Consider the following 14,129-nt stretch of genomic DNA (forward strand, 5'->3'; position numbering starts at 1 on the left):
CGCTGGGATTGGCACTCGGACCCTTGCTCGGGCGGCGCGATTCGGGACACTGACGTGACTGGCGCCCGTGGGTCACTTTTCGGTCGTCGCCTCATCGATTCCGCGTTGCGCCCACCCAGCGGCACCGCAACAACATCGCCGCGCTGCCGCCTGCCTTCACTCTGCTGCGCGCCTCTCTAGACACCATAGACACCATGGCGTCTGCGCTCCTTGCCACACGCCCATTGGCCCGCGCCGCCGCCCGCAGCACCCAGCACCCCGTCGCCCAATTCATCGTGCCCTGCTGCATTGCCCGCCCCCGGCGGCGAATCCACTCCTCGCCCGCACACGCCGTCCAGTCCTCCCCGACGAAGCGCTCCGTCGCAGCCGCAATACCACAAGACCATGCCGACCACTCCGACCTCCCCACCCCGCACAACACCGCCGCCGGCACCCCCATAAAGCTGCTCTCGCAGGAGCAGCACGACTTCCTCGACTCGGCGCTGCGCGTCAACCAGGCCGGCGAGCTCGCCGCAGTCCTCATCTACGCAGCGCAAACCCCACCTCTCCTCCGCGCACACCCGCACCTAAAGGGCCTCATGAAGCACATGCACGACCAGGAAGTCGGCCACTTCCGCTACTTCAACTCGATACTCGCAAAGCACCGCGTCCGCCCCACCGCCATGTATCCCGTCTGGCACGCCGCCGCCACCGTCCTCGGGTGGGGCACCGCCGTCATCGGCAAGGAGGCCGCCATGGCCTGCACCGAGGCCGTCGAGACCGAGATCGGGACCCATTACAACGAGCAGGTGCGCGTGCTGCTGGACTGGGCCGACAAGCTCGAGGCCCGGGGCGAGACGCTGGGCGACGAGCTGACGGTGCTGATTGACGAGTTGAGGCGGATACGGGACGAGGAGCTCGAGCATCTGGATCATGCCGTGGAGAATGACAGCAAGGAGGCGAAGCCCTATGAGCTGCTGACCAATGTTATAAGAGGGGGCTGTCGGACGGCAATTTGGATTAGCGAGAGAGTGTAAGATGACCATGTGTATTTGTATCGAGATATGGTGTACGATGCTGGCGACCACACCGCTGCTCACCCACGTTAAACCTAAACGACGAAACGTTTGTGTATTCTACTAGACGATTGCGTTGGATTCACACATGTACTTTGTGCTTGTAACTATGTATCTGTCTTCTCGTGTTTTGTAACTGTACCATATGTAGCGTATCCCGTATCCGTCTCTCTTCGATCTTACGAACATTTCAGCTTGCATAGATTTCAATTCAAGGCCACGTATTGCACAAAAGCTAGGTGTAGGTCGTGGTCAGAGAAGATGATCAAATTCCGCACATCGGAGTATCGAACGCTCAGTCAACGCCCTGCGGCACCTTATTCCAACCGCCTAACTCCAAACGCAAACCCAGCCCTGAAACATTTCACTCGAAGCCCCCACCCAACCGACTCAACACGCTCCTCTTCCCCCTCGCCAACCCCACCTTCTTCTTCAACGCCTCCTTCCTCTTCCCCTCCACCTTATCCAACACCGCCCTCCTCTCTGCCTCCCTGGCCTGTGCATGGATATTACTCCTCCCCGTCCCGCCCATCCTTACGCCCCCTTCACTGCTCCGCCCTGCCGACGATGTCGACCGCTCAGATGCCACGGAGAGATTACTAGTCGCCCTGCGGATGAGCGACGGCACGCGGAAGCCGCCCGCGCCGGCGGTCGAAGGCGCCTGGAATGCCATGTTTGATTTGGTGGATGTCTCGGTGGCGAGGGATGGGGTGCGGGAGAGGCGGTTCGTGACGACGCGCTCAGCGCGGACCATGGGGGTGGTGGAGGAGTCGTCTTCGGAGTCGGAGAGGGAGGTGTATTGTGAGTCTGGGACGACGTCGCGGGGGTCGTCAAGGAGCTCAGCGACAGAGTCTTTGATGTCGGCTGCGGAGATGGGGCGGCGCGTCATAGCGTCGGCAACAGCTGTCCTGCGTAGATGAGGAGGCGGGCGGTTCTCCTTCTCCTGGGAATCGGCGGCTGGTGATTTGCGCTTGAGTGAGTTCGGAGGTGCATGAGTGGTTTGCGAATCGGGAATGGAGACTTCTTGCGTCTCTTGCTTGTCTTGCTTTTCCTCGTCAGACTGGGACGCTGAGTTGGCTGCTGGCTCCTCGGGGTCGTCCAAGAACTCGAGATCAGAGTCATCGGAGTGGTCCATTATCGTGGCGAAGAAAGCTTTGCGCTTGGGATTCTCCGCCATCTTGCCGACTGCCTCGTCCTGCTTGAGCGCGCGGAACATCTGATCGAACTCGCGCTGCTTCTTTCGCCTGCGCATCTCCATCTCGTCTTCGGAGTCAGACATGTCGAAAGCATCGCCAACACCTCGCTTGCGGAAAGCACCAGTCTGGAGGTCCTTGTAGATCTTGGCTACGCTCGCGTCGTGGTCTTTGCGTGCCTTGTCGCTGTGTAGTGTTAGTAGAGCAGAGACTGTGTATGAATTGGAGACTTACGCAAACAAGGCGGCAATTTTCCGCTCGTCGACCTTGACATCGCTCGTGTCTATCATCTCAGCAAGATCTGCGTCCTCTTCTCCGCTGTCCTCATCACTCGCGCCTCCGATACCCTTGTACTCATCGTCGGATTCGTACGCTTGCTCGTCGAGATGCTCTCTCGCTGCACTAGTCTTCTTGTTGAAAGGGTCGATCTTCTTCTGTTGCTTGGCTGCATTCTTGAGGAAGCTGAAGGCATCTTCAGTTGCCGGCTGACCTGCATCGGCTTCGGCATCGGACGCCGAAAAGACGTTTTCATCATCTACATCCGATAGTACCACTGTAGCCACTTTACGCCTCCTGCTAAGCTTGCCCTTGCGTTGTGCGATGGGAGACTCTGGTACGGGGACCATAACGGTATCAGCAGTAGACGGCATGAGACCAGCAGGTGAGCGAGAGATCAAAAATCCGGCATCCTGAGTGGGTTCTGGGACTTCTGAGGCCTGCGTGTTGGAGTAAATCGCGGTCTCCTCCAACAGTTGGCTAATGCCCAAGTTAATTGGAGGAGCAGAGCCATCCTGAGTGTCATCCTGCTGGAAAAGTGCAGACTGGCTGTTAGGTACAAATATATCGTTTCTTTGGCTAAAGCTTGGCTGGCTGTCGGGCAAACTGCGAAGGAAGTCGATAGAGTCCTGTTCAGGTTCCTGCGTCAGGGATCGATCAGCTTGGGAGCCTGACTCCAGGATGGCCATGGTGCCAGCAAAGGCCTGAGTAAGCCCTATTGCCGGTGCTGTAGCTCCAAAACCGAACGCAGCCATAGTCTCATCTTGTGTAGCGACTTGGGTTGGAGATCCGTTGAATTGAGCTGTGCTCTCCTCGTCATCTTCGTCATCGACGACAACCTTCCGGGTGCGTTCTGCGGGCGCCTTGCGCACAATCTCTTCGGGCTCCGCACCCAGCATATCGTCGTCTTCACCATCTTCTGGCGCATCATTGGCTGATTCCTCGTCCTCGTCTTCACCCGCCATTGTGTCGATCAGAGCGTTTGCTTCGGGTGCTTCCTGCATGCCTTCATCATCTTCATCTTCATCTTCGTCAAGCTCATGCTCGTCATCTGCTTCCTCGTCTTCCGAACCGGAAAGCTCGAGTTCGACCTCATCGGCATCGCCCAGATTCTCAGCGACTTCATCTTCCTCTCCACTTGCTACATAGTCCTCGTCTTCTTCCTCGTCGCTTGACGCTAGGCCGTCCCCAATCTCCCCATTCTTCTTTGCGATCTCTCGCTCTCGCTTGGCCAGTTTGAGGTCCTTTTCTTTCTCCTTCTCAAATTGCGCAACCAGGTCTTCGATCTCCATTTGGCGCTTCTCTTTCTCTTCTTCGGTCTCAACGATAATACCCTTGGCCCTGAGCATCTCGATTTTCTCCTGTCGCTCCGTTTGTGCTTGCTGGCGAGCCTTCTGGAAGAGGGACCCTTGCAGCTGAACCATGTTCATGGTTTTTTTCCCTTTAGGGCCCCTCTTACCAGGCGAGCTGAGCTGAGCGAGATGCCGAAGGTGTAGCAGGGACGAGCTCTCTCGGTCCTTTCGCACTGGAAGGTTATCGAAAATTGGGAAGCGGCTCTTCGGTTTTGTAACCTCAGGCTCATCATCTGAGTCGTCGAGATCCACCATAATTTCTGAGCCGAATTCTTTAGGCTCTATGAGGGCGTTCTGCACAATCAATGGTTGCGCCAGCTGCATTATTTGATTAGGAGGAAGGTGCTGGAACTCTGGCGCGCGGCCTTTGCCTTTGTCGACCTTCGTAGGTGCTGGAGGAGCACCCTCCTCCATAGGATCTGCAGCCCCGGTCAAATGTGGCTTACCCAAGGTGTCGTCTTTCTCTGACGCATCTTCAAAGCTCGGCGGGCTTGTGGGTGGCGTGTCGCGAGATGGAGCAGCTTCAGCATCCGAGGTTGCAGGCACCGAGCTGTTCTCTGATACTGGGAGAGCCGCCGATTCGGCATCTTCTACGCCCTGGTTGAAACCGAACTTCGCAAAGAGATCTTTCGTGCCATATCTCTTCTTCGTTTTAGCTTGGTGCGTAAGCTGCATATTCCGGACGATACGTTGCTGGTCCCGAGCCATGGCTTCCAAAGCCTTCTTGCCTGCTTTACGGGTGGGCTTCGCGAGCTGAGTGAGTCGTCGGCTGCCTTCACCATCTGAGTTGCTCTCAGGTTCTTGCTCTCCTTGTTGTCGGGCGTTTTTTGTGCGTCGCTGTTTCTCCTCTGCTCGTTTGGCCAACCTCTCGGCGCGTATGCGTTCAACTCGCTCTCGGAAATTAGCGCTGCGTGTAGGCGTTGATTGTTCCGAGGCATCGTCGGATGCGTTCGCGTCGCGCGTTGTTCTCTTTGCTGGCGACGGTTCCGGTGTGACGAACAGTCCCAGAGAGGGTTCGCGTGATCGTGGGCGAGGGAGAGAAGAGACTACGGGGGATTCTGATGGTTCCCGCCGTTTTTGGAGCTTGCGAACCCGAGCACCACGGACCGGCGCGTCATCTGCATCCTCACTGCTGGATGCCGCGGCTGCAGCGACAGGCTTCTGGGCGTCTTGAGTTGGCTCTGTTTCCAGTCGGCGCTCCGCGCCCGTACTGGCGAGCAATAGCTGCTTCATACGCTCATATGCTCCTTGACCATTGTCTTCCTCCTCCTCACCGCTGCTGTCAGCAGCGGATTTAGCCGCAGCGAGTCGGCGCTTCGTGCGCTCATAGGTGTCCTCATCGCTGTTGCCCTGTTCCCCCTCTGAGGAGTCCTCTGTGACGGCTTGTTGCAATCGGGATAGCAGTCTTCCATTTGTCCTCCGAACGAGTGCTTCGTCGTTATCCGAATCGGACTCGCTCTCTGCGAGTTTGGAGAGCGCGTTCGCAGCACGTGGAGCGTGTACCGAAGTCATGGGCCGTGGTGATGTACTCCGGCGGGCTTCGGTGGAGCTCATAATGGCCGCCATAGTGGTTGTTACGCGCTTCAATCAACCCTGTGGACTAGTGTGGGTGCGACACGCAATACTACGTGAGAGTGAACGATGATGTTGTTCTGATAATTGCAAAGACTTCGAATAATGCAATTGATAGTAGGGTGGGCAACGTTCGAATGTGTTGTCGGAGCTCACGTAGCAGGGCACTTGCAATTGGAGAAGGCGGGGATCTGAGGGCTAGCTTTACGCGACTACGCGTCTACGCGACTGCCGTGGTGTTTTCGCGAATTTCTGGTCCAAGCGCGAACCAGCCACAGGTGGCTCAACGCCGTCGTCAAATCTGTCGTCTATTAATTACCTTTCAACCACGGCGACAGTAGGTGTACGAGCGATCACGGATCACAACGCACTCGACTGAGCTGCACGAAGCATTCTAGCACGACACACTGATATGATGGGTGTACAAACTTCCAACATGACAGTGTGGCCGGTGTTCACAAATAAACTGACGCTTATAATTCAACTCACCCTGGGAACGCTCCTGCAATGCCACAGATGGAGGTGAGAGTTTCTCACGATCTCTACGACTGTTGTGAAGGTGTGTCCGATCTCGCTTTGAAACGCTGCGCCGCGGGCAAACCTGGGCATGAAGTCTTATGCGCGAGCCTCCTGCGCACTATCAAAGCCCACGTCAAATACATATCATGCCCAACAACCACGACAGCAAACGTTACCGCTTTCGCACAATGCGCCGCTGTAGTTGTGAAAGCTTGGGCTTCATGGTGGTGAGATCGGAGGGGATACTGAGTCAATCCAAGCATGTTTCTTGAAACGTCCAGTGTGCTTCTAATGACGTTCGCTAATTTCATTACAGTATGCTGAAGTGTTCGACATTCATGCCCTTGATTCGGTGTACACCGGCCAAGTCCTATCCACGAGTAATAGCTAGGACATTATGCCGAAGCACTCTTCCGAGAACAGAGCGATCTTGTTCTATGTTTAATTGGCTAATCTTAAAACTGATCGTAATCGAGCGTGTGCAGCCCAAATTGGACTCTGACGGCTCCACAGGACCGGTTTAGTAGTTTCGCTTTCCGCAAACTACTGTAACAAAGGACCAACTTCTTCAGTATGCAATGAGCTTTTGCTAAGCTCACATTGAACGAATCACTTCTTCCCCGAGTGTTTGACCAACACGGGCCGAATGTGTGGGCTGTGGCACGGGCTGTGGCAAGCTCGATGCGATTGCTCTGTGCAATGTCCTTACATATACGGAGCATCTGGCCCCTTGTTCACGTATCTTCCTAAGAAAGTACTGCCAGCTGAAGTAATGGAGTCTCGGTGCCCAGCACTCCAGATGTTTTTAGCCCAGGTGCAACCCGGTCAGCTTCCTGGAGAGATCCAGGAAATTCATCCAGCCTGCAACACTGCGCCTCTTTCAATTCCTACGCGGGATCCTCTCCGCAGTGGTATTACTTCCGGTCTGCCTACTTACGGATTCGTATCCCCGAGACCAAACAATCACACTGCACGTGTGATTCAGTCCGATGCTGTAACGTCCCGGGAACTGGGAGACCAGCGCCAACGGGGCACTTCATCTTTCTCTTTTGCCGGATGTTTCGTTTTCATCATACGACCGGCAACAGCAACCCCTGCTCCGTGGGCGTGCGCCGGGCCAGAGGTAGATTTTCTTTCTTGTTCTGGCCATCTCCTATAGGTACGATGAAAATAGTACTTCTGTTCCGCTTACGTGCAGAAGTGAAACCTCGTACCCCAGATGAAGGGCTAGCGCCAAGCCAAAAGCCGGGACCAATTGAACTTGCTTGTCGATAGGAGATATCCTAGGGAACCATCGAGCTATCGTTGACGCCATGCACAATTCCTTCCTTATCTCGCTTTCATGGGGGATCTGCCGCGGAAAGGCACAGCTGCAGGGTTACCGTGGACAAGTTCATGAACTTGGGAACCACGTGACAGGACTGACGATCTATTACGCGTCAAACGGCGCAACAAGCTCCACGCGCGATGTCTTTTAGGGCGGCATATCGAACATTGGGTCGTCTAAAGCGCAAGCACGACTCAAGAAGTATCCTAGATGTCTGCGATTCCGGATCCTTCTACCGATAATCTAGGTACTACAGCAGATGCAAAACGTAGCTCAGTCGTCGTCACCATATGTCTTTGAACCTCAGAAACATCACCCAACACTGCGACATAACTCTCCCAATCACGTCAACGGATCGTGATATAGGATTAAAGGTTTGTTGAGTGAAGCAAAACCAGCTTCACCAAGTCGTAGGTCACCAGCAAGCGAAGGCTCGAGATGCTGTTTTGCGACGGATCCTCAGGCAATGAGAAACCTGATGCGGTTCTCTTAAGGCTGTGCTGAGAAGCTGAGGAAGTGCACGATGGTGTTTTCTTGTCGCCGACCGTGGGCGAGTAGAAGCGGATCCACGTCCGGACTAGCGTGGTTTCATAGCTCTACCCCTGAATTGAGCAACCGGCAGCCTTGGACGGTTCGCGACACCGTCGACGCCAGCGTAGCCGCTCTGGGATGGAGATCTACAACCACGAGAGCGATCGCGCGATGAGGAACTCGCTGCATGCTCGAAAAGCGTTATGGTACGCGGTTGTCAGAGGCCCGAGGAATACAGCGCGGAGCGCGAGAGACACAACGCTTAGTCGTCGCATCCCTGTGCTAAATATACATATAGCCTTGCGCACGGGGAGGGATGACAGCGTGCATGCCAAGCGGGTTTCATGGGCATCCCGATGAAACGGGTTATCCTCAAAACAAGAGCCATCCGCTCCGCCCGGGAGATTGGACGATCAATGACTTTCTGACGGGCTAAGATCCAAGCGCAGACCTCTGCAACCATCGAACAAAAGCGCCGCTCCTTCTCGAAGCCTTCGCACCTGGGCACACGACTCTCCTTTATTGCGACTCCAATACACCACCCGTCGAACCTGGCCTCACCGCAGTCAATTTCCGGGATGAAATTGGAGTCTTTACGCGCCTTCTAAATAACATGGATACCGACGAACCTCAACTGTACCAATATGGCACCCCTCAGGCAAACAACAGCTTCAAGCGACCGCGTCGTAGCCTTCAAAGTTCCACGCCCCTGAGTAGCGTGACGGAGAGCGCGTCGCCGTCGCCACGTCTGTCCGGCCAGCTATCGCTTACACCCGAGGTTATCGACCACATCAATGCATTGAAGCATCTCGACGACAAGCAAATTCTCCTTCTCCTGCAAGCCGCCCGAAGCAATGGAGGTCAGTTTAACATAATAACAACGCGTAAAGGTATGGCTCACAATGATGTAGACTCCATGCGCAGCCTCTCTAGTATGTCGGGCCCTGACCGGTCATCTATGGCCAGCCTCGGCAGCCGCAATTCGTTCCTTAGCGTACCGTCAAGCAGAGTTACCAGCATGATGTCTGATCCTAGGTCTTCGATCGCGTCCACCGACTCCTCCTTCACGCACTACAGTGCCGTCTCCTCGCGCCTCTCGACCGCGTCGTCGCGTCTTTCTACGATTTCAAATACCTCCGCGCCGAAGAACTTTGCGTGCACGTTTTGCGACAAGGCATTGAAGTCTAAGCCGTACTGGAAGTCACACGAGGAGGAGTTTCACGAGCAGCGTCTCACTTGGCGATGTCCCGACTGCGAACAGATATTCCATGCTGGCAAACGGTTCCGCGAGCATCACACGAAACTTCATGTAAGGTCATATCGTCAATTTACCTTTGCAGCACTAACCATGCCAGGGATGCGAGAACTGCAAACAACCGAGAGAAAGCGGACAACCGACTAGCAGGAAGGCGTCGCCATGTGTGAAGAAGTACGAGATTGTCATGCACGACAAGGACGCCTGGGGCTGTGGTTTCTGCGCCTGTCTGTTGACGACCTGGGAAGAGCGATGCGAGCACATTGCCATGCACTTTGAGGAGAAGAAATCGAAGTGGAATTTCACCAACGTTATTCTAGGACTCCTCAAGCAGCCCGAGGTCGCTGAATCGTGGACCCGCTTAATGACCCAACGGCACGGCGACGTGCAAGACTACCCTCGTTTCACCTGGGAATCAAAGAAGTGCAACCGTCTACGGTACAAGCTTGAGACCAAATGGGATACTAGGGTCTTCGATGTCGACAAGGTTGTGCAAGAGACGTACGATTTGGCCGAGGTCGAGCCAGCAGACATGGCCGAATCTGCAGCTGAGACAACGCCCGAAGTGCAAGAAGCTCCCGAGTCTTCAGAGCCCAGCGAGACAGTTAGCTGTAAACTGGAAATGGAGTTCGGAAATGACCAACGACTTCACTCGTCGCATGGCATTACATCTGACAATATGATGGATCTCGATCCCGTGGACACTCCACATGCGATGCACCACGACCTACAACAGGCTCAATGGCCTGTCACTTCTGATATGACGCAGAACACGATGGCTGCTGATCCTGCTATGGGCGCTTTCGGAGGCTTCAACCCCAGCCACATGGCGCACATGTCCACGGATTTCTCTCAGCCTGTCAACCAAGGTTTCCAACCTCATTGGTCAAATGCTGGGTTTGTATCAACGCCCGACCTGGTCGCCTTCCAACAACAGAACTCGTATATGAATTACAACGCCCCGAAGGAGGTTGTGCAAGTACCAACGTCTCAATATGCCAACTTTGGGCAATACCCTCGACAGAGCGTGCCCCCGAACTTCATGCATCACACCAGTACTCCATCGGCCTCTCGTCGTTACATCCCGAAGCTGATCAACATCGCGAGTCGTCCGTCGAGTTCACACATGTCTGACCAACCTCCACCGCCACCGCCAAAGGATGAGCACACCAATCGCTTTTCGAGGATGATCATGCGACGTCGACCCAGCAACATCTCGCAACATACAATTGTCTCCTCGCAACGCGAAATCGGATGGAACGATGAGTTGAACTGGGGGTAACCCAACTCTAACCTTGTGTCGGATGAGCTCACTACTCGCCGCCGGCTGGTCCGGCGTCCACACACTACCCTCCTTTACAAACACAAAACAATTACTCACTGAGAAAGTGATTCCGAACCTCGCCTTTCACGAAACCAGGTCGACGAACGACTGTAACGATCGTCTAAACCGGCGCGTCCGACGAGCACAGTGTCACCTCTACGGGTCTCTAGCTATTTCCTTTTTGATACACCTCCAACGTCCATGTCTGTCTATTTGTTTTAGCAAAAGGTGGATTGTAGGGTATACCCATAATGTATTCTGATTATGTTTGCTACGTCAGATTCCCCAGCTTCGGCTACGCTCAAAAGGCCTACTATTGTGGTGCTTTTGATTATAATAATACCCCAGTTGTCTGTCTTGCAAGCGTTTCTTGTTTGAGTAATGTTGTCAAGATGGCTGTAATGAGGGAGTCAGTATACCGAAATAGGCCAATTGTTCGAATGTGACTGTTGATAGTTTACTGCATATTGTGTGACGTGTGATGCGACAATTTCATAAGCATATTCTCGCCCACACCTAGTGTACACGCCGCAGGGTCTGGGTCATCGCAGCTTAAGTGCCCATCACTGTATGAGCTTCGATATGTTGCAGGTAGCAGTCAGCAATTATTCTTCCCCGGTAACTCGAGTATGCCGACTGGCGCTCGTGGCATCTCAACGTTAGTCCCCTTTTGGTTGGCGCCAGGATCTCCACGCACCAAATCGTCAGTGCCGTCATCGTTATATCCCACATCCGGCCTCACTTCAGCGGGGAAGATCACCAATGCCCCTTGACAACACTCAAGGTGGTCTGGAACATTTGACTTGCTAATCCCGCCAAGGTTTTGCTGAGGCACCCTTCTCCACACATTGTACACATATCTTGTTTTATCCTATCCACCTTTACACGTTGAGCCAGAAAAGGCTTGCCTACCACATCTTTTCGAAGACTTGCTGTGAAGGACAATATCAAGATTTTAGTACCATGGCGCTCTCCAGTACCTATCAGCTTGCTGTTATAATCTCATCTTTCCTGCTTCCTGTCATAACTTACCTCTACTTCACCCAGAGGCCCAAGAAGAGCGCCGCTGGGCCTTTGCCACCGCCCACAGAGATCACCGATATTCACATTCATCCCATCAAATCATGCCACTACATAACGGTCAAGTCGGCACGTTTGTTGCCTACAGGACTTGACCTAGACCGGCACTGGATGTGGGTCAGCTATCCCAAACTCGAATTCCAAACCAGTATGTGCTTGAAACGCATGCTTTTCTTTGTCAGTGTACTGTATACTGACACGCTATAGTCCGTCAGAACTCCAAGATGACTCTTATCCGTCCAAGCTATAATGCTGAAACTGATACTCTGACTGTGGTGGCGCCGGCCCCAAATTTCATCGACCAAAAACTTCATTTCTCTATTCCCGCCCATCCATCACAAGAATGGCTGGAAAAACACACTCAGCTCGTCGATGCGAACATCTGGGGTAAAGAGACATCCGCTCATGCTTTCTCAACGGATCTGACCGGTCCGTTCAACGAGTTCTTCGGCAAGGAGGTTAGATTGGTATACAAGTCGCCGTTTTTCGATGCACCTAGAAAGTTGCCCTCAAATGGGGCCGAGAGCATACTCGGAAGGCCAGCTTCTACATGTTTTCCTGACCTTATGCCCATCCTTGTTGGATGCGAGTCCAGTATCGATGAACTCAATTCACGCATTCGTGCGAACGATGACATCACTATCGACATACATCGCTTCCGGCCCAATATCATTGTCAAGGGTAACAAGCCATGGGACGAGGACAGATGGAAGACGCTGCGCATATCGCCCAAGCCGGGGTCCAAAAGTGCGACACAGAGCTTTATACTAGACGTTACACAGCGTTGTGCACGGTGCCAAGTCCCTAATGTGGATCCGGAATCGGCCGAGAAACATAAGAGACAGCCGTGGGAGACATTGATGAAGTATCGAAGGGTTGACGAGGGCATCACGTACAAACCTTGTTTTGGGATGCTGTGTGTACCGCAGGGTGAGGGAGGAATGCTTGAGGTTGGTATGAAAATGGAGGTGACAGAAGTCACGGACAAGCATCGTTACATACCGGGATTCTGATATTAGTATGTGTAACGAAGGTCCGAAATTGAAATTTGAGCATCATGAACCAACGGTAGAAGGTAACACCAGCGGTCTTGTCGATAGCACGAGTGTGCCCAGGTGGCAATCTGACAAGATCTCGGTAAACCTCTTCTGTAGGGCTCGACGTGTACGTAGATACTTCGGAGCTTACAGTATACAAGGTTGCTGTACACTAAGGCGCCTGATCAGTACAATAAGTGTTACCAACCTACTAAAGGTCGTGGACCGTTTCTGTACCGAGTCCTACCTAGAGGTGTTGCTCAACAAATCACATATTCAGAACGCTTGAAATCATAAGATGAAGAGCTGATACCGGGGCCTAGACGCAAGCCATGTTTTGCCACGCGCATTTGTGTTAGCTGCACTCGTCCTACGCAAAGGCGCGCAAAAGCACGACAAGCCCAACGCACAGCATCTAACGGGCACGCGATGAGTAAGGAAATTACCTTGTTGGACGACCGATACAAGCACAAAGCAATAACGCCACATGAGGGTTGGAGACGGCCCGGTATCTTTACGCCTCCGCCTGCAGTAAACCACAACAGTACGGACTTCGACCACAATGAAAGGATTTTTATCAAACCTACTTTCCATCTTCAATGGGCATCGACGAACGCGACGAGGAACATAAGCTGGGACCTCTACCTGGTGAACCACCGCTATGAGAAGCGCTTGATATTCCGTACGTGCGCGTCTCCTCTCTGGCAATAATGCATGCTGACCTTGCTCAAGGCCCTACGGGCTCACAAGCGAACATGAGTGGGTATCTGTAGGAGGTGGAAGATACCTCGAACGACCCGTTCTTCAACAATGGCGCGATGACCTTCGACTACGTAGTGAGGAGAGATGGTTTTTGGTCTGAGGGGTTTGCGAGTAGGTTTTTGAACATTAGTCGGAGGGACGTGGAAGCTTTGGGTATGGCATCTGGTGCTGGCATACGTGAGGTCGACAGATTGGTCGTGATGCCATTGCTGGCGATTCTGTCATTCTTGATCATCCCATAGTGCAACCTCTTAAATTAGGCTTTTTGTACTACTTGGACCACTGAAAACATTGAACCAGCTGCGTATTAAGTAGATGAATGTAACAGTTACAAGTCTTCTGCGCATGAACACCCTGCTCATGAAATGGAATACTCGACGCAATCACGTAATAATGTGAAGATGGTCTGATGAATGTAGTCACATGCTCTTTTGATCTCCTATTGAAAAGCTCATTCCTTGCAGCTACTGCGGGGCAAAAGCTGACCGCTACACGTTCATGTTCGGTACGCTAGCTTTGCATAAGTACTAGCAAGCGAAGACCCTTACACTGCAAGTAATAGGTCAGACGACCTCAACAAGGCTGGACACCCGATATCCATACTACCGGTAACGTCCAGCCTGTAACCGGTGAGTTGTTGTTGATGTCCCAGGCATCGACTATGGAAGCAGCCACTGCGCAGCAGGAGAGCAAAGTAGACCCGCACTCGCCCCTCGGAATCCTTCTAGATCTAGACCACAGAACAAGCTGCAGAGTATCTCCCATAACTCGTGCCGATATTTTCAAGCCATAATAACTGTATGATTACCCATTTCTGCTCCCTGTATGAGCAGTTCCTCCGCATGC

At 53.3% G+C, this 14,129-nt stretch overlaps 4 protein-coding genes across 4 annotated transcripts; 3 read left to right on the forward strand and 1 right to left on the reverse strand.

The window, feature by feature from the left end:
- Positions 1 to 101: 101 nt before the first annotated feature.
- CC84DRAFT_1159561 (ubiquinone biosynthesis protein CAT5) lies at positions 102 to 1,281 on the forward strand. The gene has a single exon (XM_018177270.1). The coding sequence runs from the start codon at positions 195 to 197 to the stop codon at positions 1,014 to 1,016; it is 822 nt and encodes a 273-aa protein (XP_018042580.1). The 5' UTR covers positions 102 to 194; the 3' UTR covers positions 1,017 to 1,281.
- CC84DRAFT_1226231 (uncharacterized protein) lies at positions 1,167 to 5,388 on the reverse strand (the record flags this gene model as incomplete). Its single annotated transcript, XM_018183584.1, has 3 exons — positions 1,167 to 2,434; positions 2,483 to 4,767; positions 4,927 to 5,388. The coding sequence occupies 3 exons, from the start codon at positions 5,386 to 5,388 to the stop codon at positions 1,420 to 1,422; spliced, it is 3,762 nt and encodes a 1,253-aa protein (XP_018042581.1). The 3' UTR covers positions 1,167 to 1,419.
- Positions 5,389 to 9,185: 3,797 nt separating this feature from the next.
- CC84DRAFT_1159563 (uncharacterized protein) lies at positions 9,186 to 10,815 on the forward strand. The gene has a single exon (XM_018177271.1). It carries the CDS (start codon positions 9,268 to 9,270, stop codon positions 10,360 to 10,362), a length of 1,095 nt encoding a protein of 364 aa, XP_018042582.1. The 5' UTR covers positions 9,186 to 9,267; the 3' UTR covers positions 10,363 to 10,815.
- A 552-nt stretch (positions 10,816 to 11,367) lies between these two features.
- Positions 11,368 to 12,497, forward strand: CC84DRAFT_1077170 (MOSC domain-containing protein; the record flags this gene model as incomplete). The annotated part of the gene is made up of 2 exons (XM_018173739.1): positions 11,368 to 11,632; positions 11,692 to 12,497. 2 exons carry the CDS (start codon positions 11,368 to 11,370, stop codon positions 12,495 to 12,497), a joined length of 1,071 nt encoding a protein of 356 aa, XP_018042583.1.
- Positions 12,498 to 14,129: the final 1,632 nt, after the last annotated feature.

The sequence above is a fragment of the Paraphaeosphaeria sporulosa genome (genome assembly GCF_001642045.1).
Source record: "Paraphaeosphaeria sporulosa strain AP3s5-JAC2a unplaced genomic scaffold CC84scaffold_1, whole genome shotgun sequence".
NCBI classification, from domain to species: domain Eukaryota; kingdom Fungi; phylum Ascomycota; class Dothideomycetes; order Pleosporales; family Didymosphaeriaceae; genus Paraphaeosphaeria; species Paraphaeosphaeria sporulosa.

Bases quoted from the DNA above. Each gene is read 5' to 3' on its own strand.
- CC84DRAFT_1159561 (XM_018177270.1), top strand. From the start codon at position 195: ATGGCGTCTGCGCTCCTTGCCACACGCCCATTGGCCCGCGCCGCCGCC.
- CC84DRAFT_1159563 (XM_018177271.1), top strand. From the start codon at position 9,268: ATGCACGACAAGGACGCCTGGGGCTGTGGTTTCTGCGCCTGTCTGTTG.